The 23,783-nt window shown below is 42.0% G+C and overlaps 1 protein-coding gene across 1 annotated transcript in view; it reads right to left on the bottom strand.

Annotated features, from left to right (window-relative positions):
* The window catches only part of LOC125484705 (mediator of RNA polymerase II transcription subunit 12-like protein), a 50,546-nt gene that overhangs the window by 12,257 nt on the left and 14,506 nt on the right, over positions 1 to 23,783 (bottom strand). The window contains exons 6-11 of the mRNA XM_048604506.1: positions 14,076 to 14,303; positions 12,805 to 12,946; positions 10,792 to 10,912; positions 6,028 to 6,129; positions 2,934 to 3,047; positions 2,055 to 2,272 (exon numbers count right to left, since the gene is read on the bottom strand). Coding sequence (XP_048460463.1) covers positions 2,055 to 2,272; positions 2,934 to 3,047; positions 6,028 to 6,129; positions 10,792 to 10,912; positions 12,805 to 12,946; positions 14,076 to 14,303 — 925 coding nt within the window. The remainder of the gene's footprint in view (positions 1 to 2,054; positions 2,273 to 2,933; positions 3,048 to 6,027; positions 6,130 to 10,791; positions 10,913 to 12,804; positions 12,947 to 14,075; positions 14,304 to 23,783) is intronic.

Here is a 23,783-nt window from a genome sequence, read left to right as displayed (position 1 = left end):
TGAATGGCCTACAGCCGTTGCTCATGTTCATGGGGTACACAAAATAGCAAATACAGCACGGTGGTTCAGTGGTTAGCACTGCTGCCTCACAGCACCAGGGACCCAGGTTGGATTCCACCCTCAGGCCACTGTCTGTGTGGAGTTTGCACATTCTCCCCATGTCTGCATGGGTTTCCTCTGGGTGCTCCAGTTTTTTTTTCCTTTATTCATTAATGGGATGAGGGCATCGCTGGCTAGGCAGTATTTATTGCCCATCCATCCATCAACCATATTGCTTTGGGTCTGGAGTCACATGTAGGCCAGACCAGGTGAGGATGGCAGTTTTCTTCCCTAAATGGCTTTAGTGAACCAGATGGGCTTTTTCCCCCGTGACAGTCAACAACGGATTCATGGTCATCATTATATTCTTAATTCCAGATATTTTATTGAATTCAAATTCCACATGGCGGGATTTGAACCTGGGCCCCCAGAACATTATCTGGGTCACTGGATTAACAGTCCAGCGATAATACCACTAGGCCACTGCCTCATCAGTCCAAAGGTGTGCTGGCAAGGTGGACTTGCCATGGGAAGTACAGGTTTGTAGGGATAGGGTAGAGGGGGTGGATCTGAGTGGGATGCTCTTCAGAGGTTCGATGTGGATTTGATGGGCTGAATGGTCTGTTTCTACATTATAGCGACTCTATGATCTTGGTGCTGGGCACTAGGCGTTAAACTGCTAATTACTGGGTATCTGCCAAGAGTTGATAAATTGAATCTATTAATTGGCACATGTAACCACAGTGGCTATTTCAGTCTATATTTTATATGTCAGACGTGCTCCTTAATTCATCAGCCTAAGTGTAAAACAATGAGTACATCAGGACCATACCTGGCATTCTTAGCAGTAGATTATGAAATTGTCTCTTCTGGAATGTGAACCCCCAACAATACACCCCAGACACTCCCCTCACAATCAGCACCATACCATCTCCTGTTATCCTCTTTAAATGACAGGCACTAGACATGAGAATGAGGCCAACTCATTTAAAAATTACACCAGTTTTTGAAATTAAAATGAGTCAAGAAAATGAGGGACACAAAGCAAGTCAAAAGAACACAGAGAATGTTTGCTTGGCTGCCATTCCCGTTCCAGTCTTTTGCAATTAGCAAGTTACATCTGATGGGCAGAAGAGAACATAACGAATTATATCATTAAAACTATTGAGAGATGAAAGAAAATAGATGAAATTTCATCCCCAACAGCGCAGAAGAAGTACCTTCACCACAGGGACTACAACAATTCAGGGATGCTCACCACCAAATTATCGAGAGTAACTAGAGATGGTCAATAAAGCCTGCACTTTGTAGTGACACCTATATTGCAAGAATGAACAAAATATACAAGCTTTGACAAAAAGACAGTATGATATCAAATACCTTTCTCAGGAGAGGTAACAGCCTAGTGGTATTACTGCTAGACTTGGCTAAAGTTTGGGGACGCCAGGTTCAAATCCTGCCATAGCAAATGGCGGAATTTGAATTCAATAAAGAATCTGAAGTTAAGAGTCTCAGGATGCCCACTGTCGATTGTCAGAAAAAAACAGTCTGGTTCGCTACCGTACTTTAGGGAGGGAAATCTGCCATCCTTATCGCGTCTGGCCTACATGTGACTCCAGACCCACAGCAATGTGGCTGACTTTTACCTGCCTGCTGGGCAATAAACGCTGGCCTGGCCAGTCAAGCCCACATCCTGGGAGTGAATAAAAAATTCTGCAAGAAAAACTTTGGGCTTTTTAACTGCAGTGGAGGGGAACTTTGCCTTGCTTCATTTCAGAGGAATCCATCGCTTGTGATGTACAATGTATACATTGAAATGTAATTTCTATAGCAGGTAATCTTTGTGGTTTTGCAATTATTAATCTTGAAACCCACACTGCAAGGCATTCAAACTTTAGGTGCAATTTTATATTTATTACCACAAAAATTCTTCAATGTTATTGCAGCATTTTATTAATTACTTAAACAAGGTTTTATTGCTTGTACAATAAAGTCTTTTCTCTGCCAATTCTCACCTGTTGGCAAATGGTCCTGAGCACAAACCTGGCATATTCACTCAGGTTGGCCGTTTCTATGGAAACAGCTCGTCGGATTGACTTGGGGTTTTTGGTGGAACTCAGAACGTCATCATCAGTGATGTCATCGAGGATACTGATGGGGGCCAACAGACTGGTCACTGTGAAGTCATCGGTGTTGGAAGAATTAACATTATTGCTGCCTAATTCAGCATCACCTAGACATGAACACAACACAGTCAACTTGCGCTACAACCTTTAGACCGAGTGAGAACCTCTTCTGTCTTAATCTTTCACTAGAAGTGCTGGCTGACACAGGTCAATCAGACTCTGGTATCTCACTCCAACAGCCACTTTGCACACAGGGTGTGTGGGCAGAATATTAAACCATGGGGCAATGATTTAAAGCAGGAACTCCTTGATTCGTGACTCCTTCAATATAAGGGTAATGAAGACTCCTGTAAGTTTTAACTGCTGATCCAGACAAGGCAAGGGGGTGTGTGTGTGTGTGTGTGTGTGTGTGTGTGTGTGTGTGTGTGTGTGTGTGTACTAAATTGTTCTAATAGGCTTAAATTGTTGTGGTGCAGTGGTAGTATCCCTACATCTGAACCAGGAGGCCTGGGTTCAAGTCAAGTTCAAAAGGACATGGGTGAAAAGTGGGTTTGACGATCAGCCATTATCATATTCAATCATGGACCAGGTTCAAAGGGCCGAACGGCCTACACCTGATTCGGTTTTCTAAGCTACTAAATCAAGTTCACTAACTAAGGCTATGGCACCATGTTAGCCATGTTAGTCAATTCGGCACAAACCTGTTGCAGTCTTTAGCTTTACAATCTCCTAAGCTGAAAACACTGTTTCCCATTTCAGGTATCTTACCTAGCATTAGAATCGCTTTCAGAACTGCAAACACAGCCCCCACTTCTATACTATTGTGTGCTGCAGCTAAAAGATGGCGGTCACAGGATGAGCGGATTCCAGGAGCCGATTTACCTGCAAAGCCAAAATTAAAAGACTGTAATTGCACAATTCCAGTTACATTGAAGTGACATTTAAATGGTGCTCTGATAGTACGGAGGTGCTTTAACATATCATAGAAACTTAGATTGAGGGGGCAGTGGCAGCGTCCCTACATCTGGAGCAGGTGGGACTTGAATCCAACCATGTAATAACATCTCTGAATAGGTTGGTTAGAAAATCTATATTGAGGTAAATAGAAACATTCTAAAGTCTAGGAGTATTAAGCTCACTGATACTATGTTCACCTCTTGGCCGTTCAGGACTTTGTTTTATTGGATATAAGTATTGTTAGTCAGGCCAGCATTTGTTGCATTCCTTAATCACCCAGGGGTAATTAAGAGCAAATCACATACCTATCATGTTATTCCAGCTGTTTGGGTGGTTTCCAGCACGACCTCATTTTTAACATTTTGTAATTATCTTTCTGCTTCGGTTAATCGGATTATAGGTCATCCCTTCACTTGCTATTCAGCTGAAGACACTTTACTCACACCATCTGACACTTTTGATCACCTGCACAGACTTATCTTTCAGCCTGGCAACACTCCACTCACACCATTTGTATGATCTTTTGAGCTCTCTGCCTGTTGATCTCTCTACTTATAAATTCTGTGTCTGTGCGCTTTTCTTCACTTCATCTGATGAAGGAGCAGTGCTTCGAAAGCTTGTGATTTCAACCAAACTTGTTGGACTATAACCTGGTGTCATGTGACCTCTGATCTTGTCCACCCCAGTCCAACATGGGCACCTCCACATGGGGTCGTAAGACAAAGGGGAGGTCACATTCAGCCCTTCAATTCTCCTCCACCAGTCAATGAGATCATGACTGGTCCTCAACTCCACTTCTTTGCCTTTTTCCCATAACCCTTGATTCTCTTAATGATTAGAAATCTCTCCGTCTCAGCCGTGAATATACTTGACCACCCAGCCTCGACAGCTCTTTGCAGTAAAGAATTTCACAGATTTGCTACCCTGAGAAGAAATTTCTTCTCATCTCTGTCTTAAATGGGCAAGCCTTATTCTGAGATTATGTCCTCTGGTCCCAGACTTTCCCACCAGGGGAAACTAACTTTCTACATCTACACTGTCAAAGTTGTCCACCTGGAATCACAAGCAGGGTGAACAGCAGATCTCCTATCCTAAAGGACATTGCCAACTAAATTTTGGTTCCCCAATCGACAGCAGTTGCACAGTCACCAGTGAAGCCGCCTTTTATTTCCAGGCGTTTTTTTACTGAACTCAAAATTTGCCATGGTGGAATTTGAACCCATGTCCCTAGAACTTTAGCCTGGGGTGTCAGGGTTGCTAGTCTAATGACATGACCACTATGCCACTTCACCCTGCACTGTGTGAGAGGCTGGTGAAAGGAAATTGGATAAATGTTTGATGGGGAAATTTGCAGGGGTGACGGAAAGATAAGGTAAATGGAACTAATAGGATAACACTTTCAAACAGCCAGTACCCAGGGGATGAATTGCAAATCTTAATAACACTGCTGTGAGGATGATACATCCTTTTATAGAGTTGTACAGCACGGAAACAGACCCTTTGGTCCAATTCATCTGTGCCAACTAGATATCCTAAATTAATCTAGTTTCATTTTACCAGCATTTGGTCATTATCCTTCTAAACCCTTCCTATTCACATACCCATCCAGATGCCTTTTAAATGTTGTAATCTGTACTAGCCTCCAACACTTCCTCTGGCAGCTAATTCCATACACGCACCACCCTTTGTGCGAAAATGTTGCCCCTTAGGTCCCTTTAAAGTTTTCCCCTCTCACCTCAAACCTATTCCCTCTAGTTTTGGGCTCCTCAATGCTGTGAATAGGCTATTCACCCTATCCATGCCCCTCATGATTTTATAAAGCTTTATTAGGTCACCACTCAGCCTCCGACACTCCAGGGAAAATAGCCCCAGCCTATTCAGCCTCTCCCCATAGCTCAAACGCACCAACCCTGGCAACATCTTTGTAAAAGTTTTTTGCACCCTTTCCAAGCTTCACAACATCCTTCCTACAGCAGTGAAAGAAAGGAAGGGAGAGGGGTTTAATCACAATGAAGTATTCGGGTATGTCTTTTAGTGGAGGCATGTTGACAGAAGCTGGGTAGAATAATCTGTCCTTTTTCTTAGAATATTGTGAAGAGCTGTGCATTAAAAAAAAAGACACTGTCTGCATTTGCTAAAAAGGGCACAATCAACACGTGCTGTGACATCAGTGCCAGAAATGTCACAGGTAGCTGCCTGCATGACTTCACCTGACAAAGGAGCAACGCTCCGAAAGCTTGGGATTTCAGATAAACTTTTTGGACTATGACCTGGAGTTGTGAGACTTCTGGCCTGCATCAAAGTGCAATATTACAGAGCCCCCGAACCCAGCTTCACTCCGAACCCCTCATTACTACCTACCCCACCGCTCTGCTCACCTCCCATCTATCCTACTATCCTACTCCTCACTCCGGGTCCTCCACGCCTCACTTGTCACAGGATAATGACTGAGGGAGGGCAATGACGGGCACACAATGACATTGTCAGCAGAACCAGTGACACTGATTTCCTTTTCTCATGTGGCGACTATAAAATCAGTTTACAGAGTATTAGCAACTTTAACACTAAGGAAATTACATTAATCTATCTCCTCTCCATCCCCTCCCCTATCTCTCACTTTTCCAAAGAATGAAAACATGAACATAGTTTACACGGAGGTTTGATTCTGTGGCATTTTCTTTTAATGTCTAGGATCAATGGGCAACGGGCAACGTTGAATTAAAAAGCAAGGTTGTCCACAGGGACCACTCTGAAATGTTCATTCACGTAGACAGACTTTGCTGATGTAGACTATCCAACTGTGAAGTTGGTCAATGGGCAAACCCACTTAGTAACTCGGATGAAGACAGCTTTACCCTCATAACAAAACTTAAAAAGCAGAACTGGGCAGTCAGCGGAAACTTACCATTAGTCTGAGGGAAAGGGCTGACTTGTGGTGTCCTGAACAAATGCAGCAAAAGTCTGCATGTCATCCTGGCCCCTGGCTCCGCATCTGGATCACCACATGCTGCAGGAAACATAGACTCAAAGAGGTTATAAATATCTCACAGAAAAAATAAATCAGCTAAAGACAGTAGTTTCCCCTCTACCTCTCTTCCACAAACCTCCAGAGTTGGAAAATATTTCTTTGAATTCAATTGGAGAGAGTAAGATAGAGAGAAGCTGTTCCCACTCAAAGGATAAAAAGAACGAGAGCGAGTGAACACAGTCAGTAGTTATAGTATGGAAAACACTGCCTTGAAATGTGGTGGAGGCAGGTTCAATTGAGGCTTTCAAGATGGTCATTTGGAGAGAAATGGTGTGCAACAATGCGGGGAAAAGACAGAAGATTGGCACTGAGTAACCATGCTTGTTTGATGAGCCAGTGCAGGCGCAATGGACTGAATGGCCTCCTTCTGCATGGTAACAATTCTGTGATTCTTCGAATTTCACCTAAAAACTAAAAAGACTTCAAAATTTCCTATGGTCAAGGTAGCTTGTGGCGACAACGCATAAAAGGACATTAATATTCAACAAGATTGCTCTCTGTTAGGAGCTCAAACAGAATAACATTTCACAAAAATTTCACAAAAAATTTCTTTATTTCCCTTTTGGTTTGGTTAATGAGATATCAAATGACAGCCTGGCTCAGTTGATTCAGACAATTATAGATTGCTCAATTGTCACTGCAGACCAGTAATGACAGCACTGTTTAGTCAGAGATGGTAGCCTCTGAACAAGACAGGCTGGAAAGGCTGGTATGACTATTCCAATATCAAATGGGCTGTAAAAATCCCATAGAGCAGTACGGCATTCTCCCAACCAGTAAAACTATCCTTCAAACGCTTCACTGCTGTCTGAGGGATCTTCCTGTGCATAAACAATGAATTGTGGATGCTGCAACAGCATAGCTGTTTGTATCTGCATATGAACACTACCACATGCTTCACATGGTTTGCACCAGTCTTTTATGTATTTGAGGAGTAACCAGTTACACCAGATGCATGTAATATTAGGAAGAGATAGAAAGTCTATATGGGTAATAACTAGACCACACAATGGGAAGGCCATGAAGGTCTCCCTTGGCGGGAAACAGGAACCTGCTACAGGGATTCCATGCAGGAGTTAATGGTGGGACTGAATGTGAAGAAATCCTTGCGAACAATTCCAGATTGAGCAAGTTTTTAAACAATAACTTAACTCTTGTCATGGCTTATTCCAGTTTTGCCCTTGGATACCTGTTTAAGATTGGGAAAAAAACTTTATCCTTAATATTTCTGTTAAACACCTTCAAGTACAAGGAATTACTCTGAAACATTTCTGAAGAAGGGTCCCGACCCAAAACGTCAACTTTCCTGCTCCTCTGATGCTGCCTGGCCTGCTGTGTCCTCCAGCTCCACACTGTATTCCTCTGAAATGTGTTATGTTAGTAAAACCAAATTCATTGTTTATGCACAGGAAGATCCCTCAGACAGCAGTGAAGCGTTTGAAGGATAGTTTTACTGGTTGGGAGAATACCGTACTGCCCTATGGGATTTTTACAGCCCATTTGATATTGGAATAGTCATACCAGCCTTTCCAGCCTGTCTTGTTCAAAGGCTACGATCTCTGACTAAACAGTGCTGTCATTACTGGTCTGCAGTGACAATTGAGCAATCTATAATTGTCTGAATCAACTGAGCCAGGCTGTCATTTGATATCTCATTAACCAAACCAAAAGGGAAGTAAAGAAATTTTTTGTGAAATTTTTGTGAAATGTTATTCTGTTTGAGCTCCTAACAGAGAGCAATCTTGTTGAATATTAATGTCCTTTTATGCGTTGTCGCCACAAGCTACCTTGACCATAGGAAATTTTGAAGCCCTTTTAGTCCTTGCAATCATTCCAGGCAGTTTCACCCCCTCCATCTTATCCAGAGGAATATACCAGATACATCTGATCATACACTTGCAATGTTCCTCATTATCAGATTTCAACTTGCCCTGTCTGTCACTTTTTCCTGATGCTGTGATTTAATTCCAAAGTGTGCAGCAGGTTTTATTGTTAATTACCCAATACCTCTAAAAGGTCCCCTCTTATCTGGTTCCTTTCCAATTTAAGGACTGCAGGTATTTTTTTTTTCTTACTAACCCTCATAACTTAGTTGCGTGACAAACCACAGCACCTCAATGCTTGGACGTTTCCATTCCCTTGATGGCTGGAAAAGAACATGAATGTTCAAAGTGCATCAGACGATGGCACTTTCTGGCTTTAGAATGGCAGTTTCAGCTTTTAAAACAACAAGAGTTAGTAACATCTCTCCAGAGTCTGTATGAAGTCAAACAGCCTGGCAGCGCTGAAATTAGAGTTTGCATTGTGGGGAGGTACAGCTGGGTAGCATCAGGGGCTGAAAGTAGAGAAGCAAGGGTAGGAGGAGGAGGCTCTGAAGTGGAGGTGGCCTTTGGGGACCTCCATTCATGTTGGCCTTCAGATTTGTTAGGTTGAAGAGAGGATGCAGCATCACTGAACGTCAAGGGCAGGTGATTAGATTGTCTCTTATTGGCGATGGTCATAGCCTGGCATTTGTGTGGCGTGCATGTAACTTGCTGCTTGTCAGCCCAAGCCTGGAATTCATCCAGATCTTGTTGCATTTGAACGTGGTTGGTTTCAGTATCTGGGGAATTGTGAAATAGGACTGAACATTGTACAATCATCGGCAAACATCCCCACTTCTGACCTTATGATGAGGGAACGTCACTGATGAAGCAGTTGAAGATGGTTGGGCCAAAGACACTACCCTGAGGAACTCCTGCGCAGACATTCTGGAACAAAGGTGACTGACCTCCAACAATCACAGCCATCTTCCTATGTGCTAGGTATGACTCGAATCACTGACGAGTTTGGCTCAATTCCTACTGATTTGAGCTTTCATTGGGCTCCTCGATGCTACCCTTGGTTGAATGCAGCCTTGATAGCAAGAGCAGTCGCTTTCACCTCAACACTGGAATTCAGCTCTTTTGTCCATGCTTATACTAAGAATGTAATGAGGCCAGCAATTGAATGGCCCCGGCGGGACCCCAACTGGGCGTGAGTTTGGAGGTTATTGCTGAGCAGGTGCAGGCTGACAACACTGTTGAAGGCACCTTTCATCAATTTACTGATGATCGAGGAGGCTGATCGAGCGAAAATTGGCCGTTTGGATTTGTCCTGCTTTTTGTGTACAGGACGTAGCTGGGTCATTTTCCACATTGTTGAGGTGATGCTAGTGTCGTAACTGCACTGGATAGGCTTGGCTTGGGCTGTTGCGAATTCTGGTGCACGTCTTCAGTACTATTGCTGGAATGTTGTCAGGGCTCAGTCTTTCAGAATCCAATGCCTCCAACTGTTTCTTGATAATGCATGGAGTGAATTGAATGGGCTGATGACTGGGACCTGTGGTGCCGAGATGGATTGTGCACTCAGCACCTCTGGCTGAAGACTGCTGCAAATGCTTCAGCCTTATCTTTCGCATTGGTCTGATAGGCTGTTCTATCACTGAGGATGGGGTTATTTGTTAAGCCTCCTCCTCCAGTGAGTTATTTAACTGCCCACCATCATTCACATCTTGATGTGGTAGATCTGTTGGTTGTTGGGTCACTTAGTTCTGTCTATCACTTGCTGCTTACCACCTAAGTAGTCCTGTTTGGTGGCTTCACCAGGTGGACACCTCATTTTTAGCTATGCCTGGTGCTGCTCCTGGCATGCCCTCCTGCAGTTTCCATTGAACCAGAGTTGTTCCCCTGGCTTCATGGTGTTGAGTGAGTGGAGGATATGCTGGGTCACAAGGTTACAGCTTGTGCTGGAATACAATTCTGCCGTTGTTGATGGTCCACAGTGCCTCATGGATGTCCAGTCTTGAGTTGCTAGATCTGTTCGAAGTCTGTCCTGTTTAGCAAGGTGATAGTGCCACACAACACAGTGGAGGGTATTCTCAATGTGAAGGCGGGACTTTGTCTCCACAAAGACTGTGCGATGGTTGCCCTAACCGATACTGTCATGGACAGATGCATATGCAGCTAGCAGACTGGTAAGGAAGAGGTCAAGTATGTTTTACCCGCTTGTTGGTTCCCTTACCACCTGCTGCAGACCCACTCTAACAGCTATGTCCTTTAGGACCCAACCAGCTCATTCAGTGCTGCTGCTGAGCCACTCTTGGTGACCGACATTGAAATCCCCCACTCAGAGAATATTTTGCACCCTTACCTCCCTCCAAGTGCTGTTCAATATGGAGGAGTGCTGCTGAAGGAGGATGGTACATGCTAATCGGCAGGAGGTTTCCTCGCCCATGTTTATTGGAGCTGAGGTCAATGACGGGGACTGCCAGAACAACTCCCTCTCAACTGTATACCACTGTGCTGCCACCTCTGCTGGGTCTGTCATGTTGTTGGGACAGGACATAACCAGGGATTGTGGTGGTGGTGTCTGGGGCTTTGTCTGTAAGATATGATTATATCAGGCTGTTGCTTGACTGGCCTGTGAGACAGCTCTCCCAATTTTGGCACTAACCTCCAGATATTAGTAAGGAAGACTTTGCAGGATTGTTAGGAATGTGTTCACCATTTCCATTTCTGGTGCCTAGGTCGATGCCAGGTGGTCCATCCATTTTCATTTATTTGTTGAGTTCCCCACTTTGCTGGGTGAAAAACATCATGAAATTGAAATCCACTCACTCACCTGCTGCTAGAAGCGAGGGAAGCGCCACATGCTGAACCACGTCCTCCAGTGAGAAACACTGCCGTGCAATTAGAATGGCAATAAATGTAGCCAAAGAATCATGAAACGAAAGGTCACTCACCTACAGACAAATCAAAGTCAACAGCAACCAGTGACTTGAGAAAATAATGACACTGTAAATGATAGATGAAGATTAGGTAAAGATTTCCACAACAGTTATCTATGGTGGGTAGCAGGATAAACATGGAGAGAAGAATTGGAAGACTATTATTATTTACTCAATAGGCCATGTCTAATATCTCATATTAGACATATGGGAGGCGATGGCCTAGTGGTATTATCACTGGACTGTTAATACAGAGACCCAGATAACATTCTGGGGACCTGGGTTTGAATCCCACCACGGCACATGGTGGAATTTGACTTCAATAAGTATCTGGAATTCAGAGTCTAACAATGACCGTGAATCCATTGTCGATTGTCGGGAAAAATCTATCTAGTTCACTATTGTCCTTTAGGGAAGGAAACTGCCATCCTTACCTGGTCTGGCCTAGATGTGACTCCAGAACCACAGCAATGTGAGTGACTCTCAACTGCCTCTGGGCAATTAGGGATGGGCAATAAATGCTGCCTAGCGAGTGACGCCCTCATCCCATTAACGAATAAAGAAAAAAAAAATATTATGCTAGTCTGACAGTGCTCACAAGGCACTGAATCCTCAACCTCCAATCACACTGATGTCAATCACAAGGTCCGGCACAGGGTATAAACCTCTCTCCTGATTTTCCTGACTTCTCTATTTGACATTCAGGGGAGCCTGGTGGTATTATTTGGGTTCAAATCCCACTACGGCAGATAGTGCAATTTAAATTCAATAAAATAATCTGGAATTAAGAGTCTAATGATGACCGTGAATCCATTATTGGTTGTCGCGAAAAACACATCTGGTTCACTAATGTCCTCTAGGGAAGAAAACTGTCATCCTTAATAAAAACCTAAAGGACTGCAGTTGCTGTAAATCAGGAACAAACACAGAAGTTGCTGGAAAAGATCAGCAGGTCCAGCAGCATCTGTGAAGAAAAAAAAAAATCACAGTTAACATTTTGGGTCCGGTGACCCTTCCTCAGAACTGTTCCCGAAACGTTAACTCTGATATTTTCTTCACAGATGCTGCTGGACCTGCTGAGTTTTTCCAGCAACTTCTGTTTTTGAAACTGTCATCCTTACCTGGTCTGGCCAACATGTGGCTCCAGACCCACAGTGATGTGGGTGACACTTAACTGCCCTCTGGGCAATTAGGGATGGATAATAAACACTGTCTAGCCAGCAATGCCAATGAATGAATAAAAGAGAACTTTCTCACAGCACAACTTCAAGGAGGAAGAACTGTGTATGAACAGCAAGAACCATCAAACCTCATTCATTAGTTCATGCAACATCTATTTCTGAACCCAAGTAAAATGTTTGAAGGTACAAATGCCCACATTTACATTTTATGTAAAATCTTATGAGTGAATTTGGTTTTAAAAAGAAATTAGGAGACGTGACCACTGCTGGGAGGACCTTTTCCCCACACGAGAGCTGAAATAAGTAGAAATGAACAATAGTCGAGACTCAATCTCATGACCCTTGTTTTAAAAGCTAGTTCCAGTATCTCAGGGTAATTTCCTACTGCTGAAATATGTTGAGTGAAAATAAAACCAGAGAGTGTAAGCTGTATTGCCTTTTCTTCAACCTCACCTGTGAAGAAAATGTAGTCTTTGTGAATTGTTGAGTTTATATTTCAAAAAAAAAAATCAGCATTCCTGCTGATCATAAAATTAATTCCATTGTATTAAATGCGAATAATGTTTTTGAAGGAATCACTGAAGTAAATGGCCAAATTACTTGTGGAGAGTATATAGCTCCTGGTTTAGCTGTCTTGTATATTGTGCGCTAATTCAGCTGCCTCAGACCAACTGGACTATGAGGATGTGCTGTAAGGATGTAATCAAAAAACAGATGTGAACTTACATCTACACTGCAGAGCAGATCGTTGAATCCCCAGACATGGTTTGAGGAGCAGCAAAGAGCTTTAAGAACACCAAGCCATTCAGAACTTAACACAGTGCAGCATGCGGTCAGCTCAGCACAGAGATTAGCTATGTCGTTGATTCTGTAAAACGAAAATAGCAAAGACCCAGAAAAAGTATATTAGAAACATACATTTTGATTATGACAGGGAATAATTTCTTCTTTAAAATATTGAAGTAACTTTGTTTTCATGTTAAGTACTACAGAAATGATCAACATCTCAACCATAGGATGATTCAAGGGTGTCACTATAATTACTGCTGTAGAGCTGATTACTGATTGCAATGAGTATGACTCGTTCGAGTACAGATTGTCTCATTCTCATATTTCAGCTTCACATTTTAAAAAAGTTTATTATTTCTGATGGTGTACATATTCTGCCATATTGTTCTTATGTGTATCAGCACAGCTTCAGGGACGAAGAACTTCAGTTACTTGGAAAGACTGGGAAAGCCGAGATCGTTCTTCTGAAAACAAAGACGTTTCTAGCGAGTTTGATGGCAATACTAACAGTCAACAAAGATTTGGATCAGTAGAATTAAAGGGAACTGTTTCTATTTGCAAGGGGATCACTAACTAGAGGAGGCTAATTAGATAAGAGGAAACAGTCCTACAAATTGGGATCTGGAAAGCACTGCCTGAAAGGAAAGTGTCAATAGGTTTAAAAAAACTTTGTAAAGAAAGTTAACATTATATTTGAATGGAAAATTAGTGCAGAGTTATAGAGAGAAAGCAGTAGAAGGAGACTAATTGAATAGGTCTTTCAAAGTGCTTGCACTGACACAATGGATTGAATGGCCATCTTCTACCCTGTTTGTGTTTCATAATGTTTATACATAAAAGTTGTTTTTGATGGATAAGCAATTAGAACATTAAACAATCTCCACGAAATAAGTAAAAAAAAATTGCTTTACGAAACTTCCACTGAAATGAACCTAGCAATGTTGGAAGCCTCAGAAGGCAGTGACAGACTGGCCTACAATATCTCCATCCTTGGTACCACAATCCAAATCCAATCCTATTGTCTCCTGTCCACTGCCCAAAACCGTATAAATGCCGTCGAAACAGTGACAAAGCACGTGGGATCCTTATGGTTAGTGCAACAAGGGTACTTTCATTCCATCAAATACAAGCTCGCAGACAAAAGAAAGGATCGCTGTGCCATTAGCTCCCTTTTTATTAGGTTCTCAAGTCAACTTGGTGACTTCTACCTGTCAGTGTCCTGATGTCCCATGCATACATTCATCAGTGCATTGCACACAAAGCTGTAGCGGTTGGCGGCATTGTCGCTAAGAATCTTCCCCAGCATGGAATAGTTGACATTATGAGCTGATGGGTTCTCGATGAAATCCAACATGAAGTCTGGATCCCACAATAAATTGGAGTTGGAGGGTTGCACATTGCTGTAAATGGTCTGCTTAACCTTTGAACAGGCGCTACTGAGAATAAGAAAACACATCTCGTTATATTCATGTTCCATGTAAGGCTAGTTCAACACTACATTTGGTACTGATACAACATACTTCCATGGACTATTCCACTGCCAGAAAATCATTGCACATCTTTGCCTTTTCAATCATGCAGCAGAAGAAGAGGGAAAAGAAAGAATGACTTAAGGAGATTTTGTACTGCCTTATGGTCAACTAAGTTCTTTAAAGAAACTCTGAATCCAGACATGGATAAGATATGGAGCAAGGAGGGGAAAACGGAAGTGTAGGAGAATAAATTTATTTTGGGAGGCAAGTCCAAAATGATTTAATAACTCTCCTACAATTGGACATGCATGAGACCTCATAATGGTGCATGCTTTTGGATGAACAAGAAAAAAAACTATAAGTCATCTTTCTGATTGCTAACTAGGATCTTTGGAGCCGCTGTGAAATTGTAAACCCAGGGTCTGTACAAAGTACATTTTCTCACGCTTGTGACTGGCCAGAGTATCACAATCCATCACAATTTCAGATGCTGGCTTGTCTCTTGTGATGGTTGGTTTTAAGAAGTAAGGTTGCGCTTTCAACCACAGGATGCTTGGAAAAGCCCTGGTTTCAAACCATGCCACTCAAAACAGACGCATGTGAACAATGCTGATGCCACACTAAAGTTATGGCTGCCTGAGATGTGGTGTGGGGCCAATCCAAACATTTCTGAAATTGAGTAATAACTTGAAAGTTCAGGACATCTACTTCTGTGTTGGTGAGGAACTTGATTACTTTAAACTTTAGTGATTGCGTAAAGTACTGATTTTGTGACAGTGCAGTTTGTCTCTTCTCACTTCAATGGAAATGAATTTGGATCTGATATACACCAGGCCCATATAACATCATCCATTTTTACCCATTATTCAAGGTGAACATTATTTCCCAAGCGCATTGCAAGCCCAACATTGTTATTCTCTCAGTACTTCTGGTTCACCTTCAGTTACTGGAAAAAAGAACAAAGAACAAAGAAAATTACAGCACAGGAACAGGTCCTTCAGCCCTTCATGCCTGTGCCGATCCAGATCCTCTATCTAAACCTGTCACCTATTTTCCAAGGATCTGTATCCCTCTGCTCCCTGCCCATTCATGTATCTGTCGAGATACATCGTTATCGTGCCCGCCTCTACCACCTCCACTGGCAACGTGTTCCAGGCACCAGGTAGTTAAGCTCTGTCCTTATCCATATTTCCATGTTTGGATTTGAATTTGTTTCCACATCAGTTTATTTCAGGATGTGGAGATGCTGGTTTTGGACTGGGACAACACCAGGACATAGTCCAGTGTGTGCACGTGGAGATAGGGTAGGGGGGAGAGGAGGAGAAGAAAGAGAGAGACAGAGGTTGTGTGTGGGGGAGAGAAAGAGTACGTGTGGGGTCAAGGACATTCGGCCTTGGATCGTAGGGTAAACATCCTACAAGGTGGACTTCAGGATACACAACAACGCACAGTCACCGAACAGAGGCTTATAGCTGAGATCAGTAGCCACGAGGGCGGCCTCATTTGGGATCTTGGGTTCATGTTGCACTACAGGTAACCACACACACACACACACACACACAAAATCTATGCAGTGAATTTCTATTTGCAGATACATTTTGTTTAGTTCAAAAATCACACAATTTATAGACAGTCAGACAATGTGGCGTTTTATAAATTCCTACTTTAGAAATAAGATCAGTCTGACTCCAAACCAAAACACAAACAGATTCTAAACAAGGCCTCACACCTAACATGCATTGTCTGACCTAAAATGTTGCCTCTTCTTTACACCGATAAAACCCTTAGTTCTCTCAGGACAGTGATTTAAAAGGAATTTGGGGATTTACATATACATATTAATCAATTAAAACCTTCTAACTGATTAAAGATTTAACAGTATCTCAGGTTTGTTTAATACATCCTGATAAGTGGTGTGACTCTTTGATCTTTTACTTATAAATTCTGTATCTGTTACTACTTCTCTCACTAACACCTGAAGGAGGAGAGAGGTTCCGAAAGCTTGAGTTTTCAAATAAACCTGTTGGACTATAACCTGGTGTTGAGTGATTTCTGACCTGAGTTTATTTCAGAACCACAGGCTGTTTCTCTTTTTGTCTACAACCTTGTCTACAAGGTTAACAATTCCCAAGATTGGGCACAGAATCATTGCATCTGATTTTGAAAGGCTGGAACAGCTATATATTAAGCATATATTGAAGCTATATAGTTCTGAATTTCTTCAGAAATTAGAATCCAAACTGGTATAACATGCATGCATATCCCTTCCGCTGAAAGTAGTGCTTAACTCATTGTGTGATGATTTGAATTTCAGCAAATAAGATTAAATGTTTTTGACAAATCGAGACACTGTTTGATTTGTAAGATAGAATTAAAGCAACACAACTTGCAACGTAGGTAGCCAATCATATTGCTTTCTGCTATTCTTTGATGCATCAGAATCTTTCTTGCAGATACTGGCAACCTCACAGTCAACCTTTTCCACAAAAGGAACCGAGATAGAGACAGGGAGGACTGGACAGCAAGTTAGCAACACTGGGAAGTGGACTGGGAGAGTAGACCTGTGAGAAAAAGGCTGCAGTGGTATTTGATAAAATCTGATGGCAGAGTGTCTCTTCAACCTGGCTTACCTGTCAGTGTCAGCGAGTGACATCACAGGAAAAGAGGTAGGTGATTAGTAGGTACTTCTATCATGTCTCTTTGGCCAAGTGGTTTAAACCATAAGACAATGTTACAGTTGAAAAGTAGTTAGGAAATTTACTTTTAATATATTTAATATTCAAAGTATTGCAATTAATTAGAGTAGTGATTGCAGGGTAGGTCATGTGTTGTAACTGCAGTAGGTGGGAGCCAGTGGAATCCAGTATGAACTATAGGGGTCACATCTGCAGCAAATGTTGGCTGCTCGAGGAACTTTACCTCAGAGGTGATGAGCTGGAGCCTGAGCTGTGGACTACTTCAAATCAGAGAGAGGAAGAGGTACCTGGCCACTGAGTTTAAGGAGATAATCACACCACTTTAGATTAATTACATCAAATTTGGTCCGTATTATGGGACAGAATGGTATGTCTGCGAGTGAGGCAGGTATTAGATTCCAGACTTCAGCTTTGGAGAAGTCTCAACTCACGTCCTTATTGAGCATGTCCAAGGATCTTGTTCCTCATGTGGATGAGAGCGCATACTGCAGGGAAGATGAATAAGTTGACTAAAACAGTATTACAAAGTAGGGGAGAAATGTGAAATGTAGTTGCAATAGGAGCTGACACAATTGGCCAAATAGATACTGTTCTCTGCAGTGAAGCCAGAATGTATCAAAGGCTGTGTTGCCTTCATGGTGCCAAAAGTTCAGGACTTCTCTTTTATGTTGGAGAGAAACTTGGATCAGGAGAGGATCAGCATAGATCAGTGGAGGTACCAAGGACAATAGGTAAGACTGAGAGGTTCTGCAAAGTGATCATTGCACACTGGGGCTAAATGTAACAGCAGAATGACAATGGTATTAATTTCAGAATTACTACCTCAGCCATGCGCAAACTGGCATACAGTAAATGCAATTAGAGAGGCACAAAGATTGGTGTGGGAGAAATGAGTTCTAATTCACTGGGTACTGGCAACTGCACTGGGGAATGAAAAAGATAATCTGTTGGGACGGACTTCATTTCAATCAGGCTGGGATCAGTGTCCTGGCAAAATGTGTAAGTAGGACTGTAGGAAAGGCTCCAAACCCCGTAATATTTGGGCTGTGGAGAGGGCTCAATTGAAGGGAACTTTAAAAAAATCAAAAAGAAATGGGGGAACAGAGGTGCAGGGTAGTGAAGAGGAGAACAACAATCGAAGTGTGACAGCAAGAAACAGAAATTATAAGCAGGAGAGTGCAGCAGAAACTATAATAACGGTTTCAAAAAGAAGTCCAAGCTTAAGACCGTTTACTTGAAGTGTACACAGTAATTATAACATGGTCGATGAGTTCACAGCACTAAACAGAAATATATGAACATAACTCGACGGTTATTGCAGAGAAGTGGCTGCCGATAATTGGGACTGAGAACTCAGTATTCAAGGGTTTTAAACCTTCCGGAAAAATAAATAAAAATGAAAAGGAGGTGGGGTAACATTGTTGATAAAGGACTGATGTGTGCTGATGAGGAGTGATATATAGGTGCTGAACATCATCATGTGGAGTCAGTCTGGGTGGAAATAAGAAAAAACAAGGGATACAAGATAAGAGATAACAAGGTGTAGAGCTGGATGAACACAGCAGGCCAAGCAGCATCAGAGGAGCAGAAGGGTCTAGGCCCGAAACGTCAGCTTTCCTGCTCCTATGATGCTGCTTGGCCTGCTGTGTTCATCCAGCTCTACACCTTGTTATCTCAGATTCTCCAGCATCTGCAGTTCCTACTACCTCGGATACAAGATAAGGTTGGGTGTCATCTATAAGCCCCCAAAGAGTTGCTTGATTGCAAGACAAATATAAATCGGGAAATCATGGAGGTGTACGGGAAGGGCAGTATAGTTACCATGAGTGATTTTAATCTGCATACTGGCTGGACAAATCAAATGGGGATGGGTAACATGGAAGAAAAATTTGTAGAGTGCATCAGCGATTGTTTCTAAGATCAGTATGTTGCACAACAGGCTATTTTAGATCCAATAATCAGTAATGAGGTAGGATTCATAATAGATCTTGTACTTAAAGGATCCTCTAGGGAGGAGACATCAGGGTAAGGTAGAATTTCAAATTCAGGTTGGGGTAGAGCACCACACATCTCTCAAATCATTGTCCTCAACTTAAATAACAGCAATTATAGAGGTATGAAGAAAGAGGTGTCCAAAGCAAACTGGGAAAGTAGGCAAAGGGGAAATTCTGTAGATGTGCAGTCGCAAATAATATATAACTCAGCAAAAAATTATTTCAGCCAAAAAGGACACCCCACTGAGAAGAATGGACCACCTGTGGTTAATAACGGAAGTCAAAGTGAGCATCCAATCAAAAACTAAGCTATACAAAGAGACAAAAACTAGAGGTAGGCCAGGGAATTTAGTTTTTATTTAAGGAACCAACACTGGATCACTAACAATCTAATTAAGACGGAGAAAACTGATTATGAAAGTAAATTAACAAGAAATATGAAAGCAAACAGAAAGAGCGTCTATGGGCATGTAACAAGATAGTAGCTAAAGTGAGTGTGGGACCTTTGAAAGGTGCAACTGGAGAATTGATAACAGGGAAGTGGATTTGGTAGATGATTTAAACTAATATTATATATCAGCGTGGAGGACACTGCAAATATTCCAAGATAACAGGTAAGCAAAGTGATGACTGGAGGAAAGGTCTTGCATCAGTCTCTATTATGTGGGACAAATAATAATTATATTTGACAATATAATGGAACTGAAGGCAGACAAGTCATCAGTACCTGATGACCTGCATCCAAGAGTTGTAAAGAGCTGCAGAGCTTGTGTGCTCATTGATCAAACTATTCGAGAACTCATGGGATTCTGGGAGGGGTCCTGCGGATTGGAAATGTGATGGCACTGTTCATGAAGGAAGGAAGAGAAAAAACAGGAAGCTATGGGCCAGTTATGCTAATATCAGTTATCTCTCTGCAGGAAGCACAGGTGGTTGTTACCCTAACTGCGAAATCTTTTAGTCACTGATTAAAGACCACAGCTGGATAATGGCAGAAAGTAACTGGCTTTCTTCAGACTTCGGGTATTTTTACTGCACAAAGAGAGAGCGCAAGAGCGAGCAAGAGAGAGCGAGAGACTGAGAGACAGAGAGACACACACACATCACCTCCCATTTCAGAGGTGTGAAGACTTCTCTCAGTATCTTTCACACCTGGAAGTAGTTCATATACCCAGAAACAATCAGAGAGTTGTCATCAGGCCAATGAACTTTGACATCTATAACTGGTCATAAATGCCCAAACCAATCAGTTACTCACTGCCAGCCAAATCTCACTTTGTACACTCGCTGTATTGACATGCCATATAGTCATAGAGCTGTACAGCATGGAAACAGACGCTTCAGTCCAATTTGTCCATGCCAACCAGGTATCCTAAATTAACCTACTCTCATTTGCCAGTGTTTGGTCCATCTTCTCTAAGTCCTTCCTATTCATGTCAGGTTCACTGATCCTTCCTTTTTCCCACTTCTCATGTGGTACCTGCTTTCTCTCTCTTCCTCCTTTTTTAAAATGCCGTTGTTTTTCTCTTTTCTTTCCAAAGTTCCAAAACGATGCAACAGCTTATAAAACAATAATTACTGCTCCAGGAGTTCGAGGAAATCAGCTCCAACACTAAAAATACCTCAAAAAAAAAAAGGAGCAGCCATAATTCTTTCCTGTCCTCCACATTTATACTCTCCATCACTTGCAAAGCAACTGTGTAAACATGACCCACAATAAGCTTTTGTACATGTTTCAGGAATTGTACAGGAATCCTGCCTCAATCCTTTATTGTAAAATTATCCTTACTCACTTCAGTCCACAATCAAAAGTGAAGTAAAATAAAGAGATGTGGTCTTTACACCCATCTCCTTAGTATTGACCATTCACCCCAAAGCTGTTATCATCCACAAATTTAGAAACAATGTTTTTGATTCCAAACGGAACCAGCTATCAGGAAAAAAAAACCTTTCTATTTCTGTTACGTCAGTAACGATTAGAAGAGGAAATATCTCTCAGTCTGTTTCACAGATACGTTACGGCATTCTTAAGATTGGCTCATCGTCCATGATTATGTTACAGCAGCATTAGTGGGAATAACATGATGCAGTAATAACAGAAAATTCTTTAGTCAATTTCAAATTATGTTGCTTAATGAGCAGAACATGTACTTTCCATCATTTCTTCTTAGTTTGACCATTTAACTGTATTTCCATGAGTCACTTAAACATTGAGTCACACAACGTCCTCTCAGCTAATTTAGACTCTCTTTAGATTCTAACTTCTAGAATTGGACACAATGCTGGGATGCAGTTAAGGCCAGAATTTTATGCCTCTTTTGGAAATGAGTTGGGAGATGGATAAGAATGTAAAAATCCTAGCAGGAAGGACAAGGACCTAAGTCTGTAGCTGGTAAAGCTGATTGAGTTCCTTTAATGTTGTGAAATTTCCCTCAGTTGAAGTTTCAAGTTGACAGTAATTCAGGTGAAGGCACATTCCCTTTGTCTACCTGCCACTGTCGGTGTATTATCAGTGGGACAACAGTGTCAGGTGGCCCGCTCGTGCTTTGACCCAAACAATCCCTCAATAAACATGCACAACCTTCATCAATCCAACCCTGCAGCCCTTCTGCTGCTGTTTATCTTTGTTGAACTCTATTTGCCAATTCAAAAACAGAAATTATTGGAAAATCAGAGTTAATATTAACAGCCATTCCGAGGAAGGGTCACTCAACCCGAAATGTTAATGCCGATTTCTCTCCACAGATGCTGCCAGACCTGCTGAGCTTTAACAGCAATTTCTGCTTTTGTTTCTGATTTCCAGCATCTGCAGTTCTTTCGGCTTCCATTTACCAATTATTTGCCCGCTCTATGTTTCTTTTTAATCTTGCTTGCAATTTTTTGCATGTTGTGCCTCACTGGGTAGCATGCCTGGCAAATCCTGGCAGATGGTACAGAAAGGCGAATCTCCTAGTCAGGAACTCTGCGCCCAGTACAGCCCCCACCACTTGCTCACATAGCGGGTGGCACACAGAAAGAGATAGGTTGTGAGTGAGCAAAAATCTGGGAGACAGTATAACGTGGGGAAAGTTGACTATGCATAATGTTAAACGAGCATGAATTTATATCCACACTGTTCAAGCCCTTAATTTCAGAATTTGAAAAATGTTTTCTCAGCTCGAGTGTTCGAATTCCTCCCTCCTCCAGGTCAAGTGTTGCAAATTTCGAAAATTACAGTGGGTAACAAAATTGACCATGACCAATTATGACAAATTGGACCTCTAGTCTGGCTAAAGTGAGTTGTTCTGTATCACATTGAATCTGGTAACTGAAGCCTATTCAATTACCGAGACGCTGGCCACATTCACACTGAAAAATTAGAAGAATTGTACGTGATGAGAGACAAATGTGCCAAAGTCAATATTTTCTTTTCAGCAAATATGGCAATTTAAATCCGTGCAGGGAGGAAGTAATACCCAGCTTCCGTTTTCTTTATCCCACTTTTTAAATAAACACACATCCTTCGCCAGATGTTTTATCCTATTAACAATTAACAAGTGATTTCTCTTGCTGTAAGTGTGACTTGGAAAAATGGTTTGGAGACAATTTATTGGTGCACGTCAGTGGATAAGCCTTAAAATGAAAGAGGCTTGGGGGAATTCTGGTGTACGAAGTGAGGCCCCAGATGATTCACATCCTGACTTGGAACTGGAATTGCTGTTGCTTTATCCTGAATGTATCAAAATCGTGGAACTCCCTCCCGAACAGCACTATGAATGTTTATTAACCACACAGACCACAGCATTTCAAAAAGGCAGATCACCACCACCTTCTCAGGGGCAATGAACGATGGTCAATCAATGTTAGTCTCATCAATGGCAACCTCAATACAGGAAAGTATAAACCAAAGAAAACAAGCTTTTATTGCTCACATTTTGCAGGACTAAAAGCCAGTGAGGCAGGGAATAGCAAAACGATAGAACTAAAGGGAAAGGGAAAACAAAGCACTCCCTCTTCCATTCTCATGTGGTAAAACAATGGCATAAAAATTCAATAAAGTTTCAATGGTGAAAATTACTATACTACAACTGAAAAACAGAACCAAAAAAAGCCCTTTCTTGTTTTCAGTATCAGGAGGGAAAAATAGAAAATAAAGAGATTCCAGTCTCAGAAGCTCGAGTAAAAGGTTTTCTTGAGGCTCGTGCACGGAAAAGCACGTAATGTTTATGTAGCGATTGTAATGAGGTCCGCCAGGTGGACCTCATAGAATATGAGTTTCTTAATCGGGGCTGTTAATCTGGTCCAATCAGTGAGCCCTGGCTGACTGATGTGAACTGGAGTATCATACATCCTGCTCAGTCTGAGGGCTGGCTCTGAGGAAGCTGGATCAGTGTCGAGGACTTTCCACATGTAAATAAAGCATGATTTGGTGACAGGATACTGGCCTCTGTGGAGTTATTTCAGTTTACATGTCCTGTAAATATATATAAAACATGAATAATGCATATAAACACACACCATGGTTTTTTTTTTGTGCTCCCGGCAGTTCAGAAAAGGTTCACTTGATTAATTCCAGAAGTGGAAAGCTTGTTTTAGGAGGGGAGATAGAGCAGTTTAGGCTTATACTCGCGGAGTTTAGAAAGATGAGACGAAATCTATTTGAGGTATGTAAGGTGCTAATGGGGATTGCTAAAATGGACAGAATGGATGAAAACCAAAAAAACTGTGGATGCTGTAAATCAGGAACAAAAACAAAGTTGCCGGAAAAGCTCAGC

Source organism: Rhincodon typus, chromosome 13 (assembly GCF_021869965.1).
Source record: "Rhincodon typus isolate 14 chromosome 13, sRhiTyp1.1, whole genome shotgun sequence".
Taxonomy (NCBI): Eukaryota; Metazoa; Chordata; class Chondrichthyes; order Orectolobiformes; family Rhincodontidae; genus Rhincodon; species Rhincodon typus.
The sequence above is the reverse complement of the archived record's forward strand: the minus strand, read 5'-3'. Positions and strand labels throughout refer to the sequence as shown.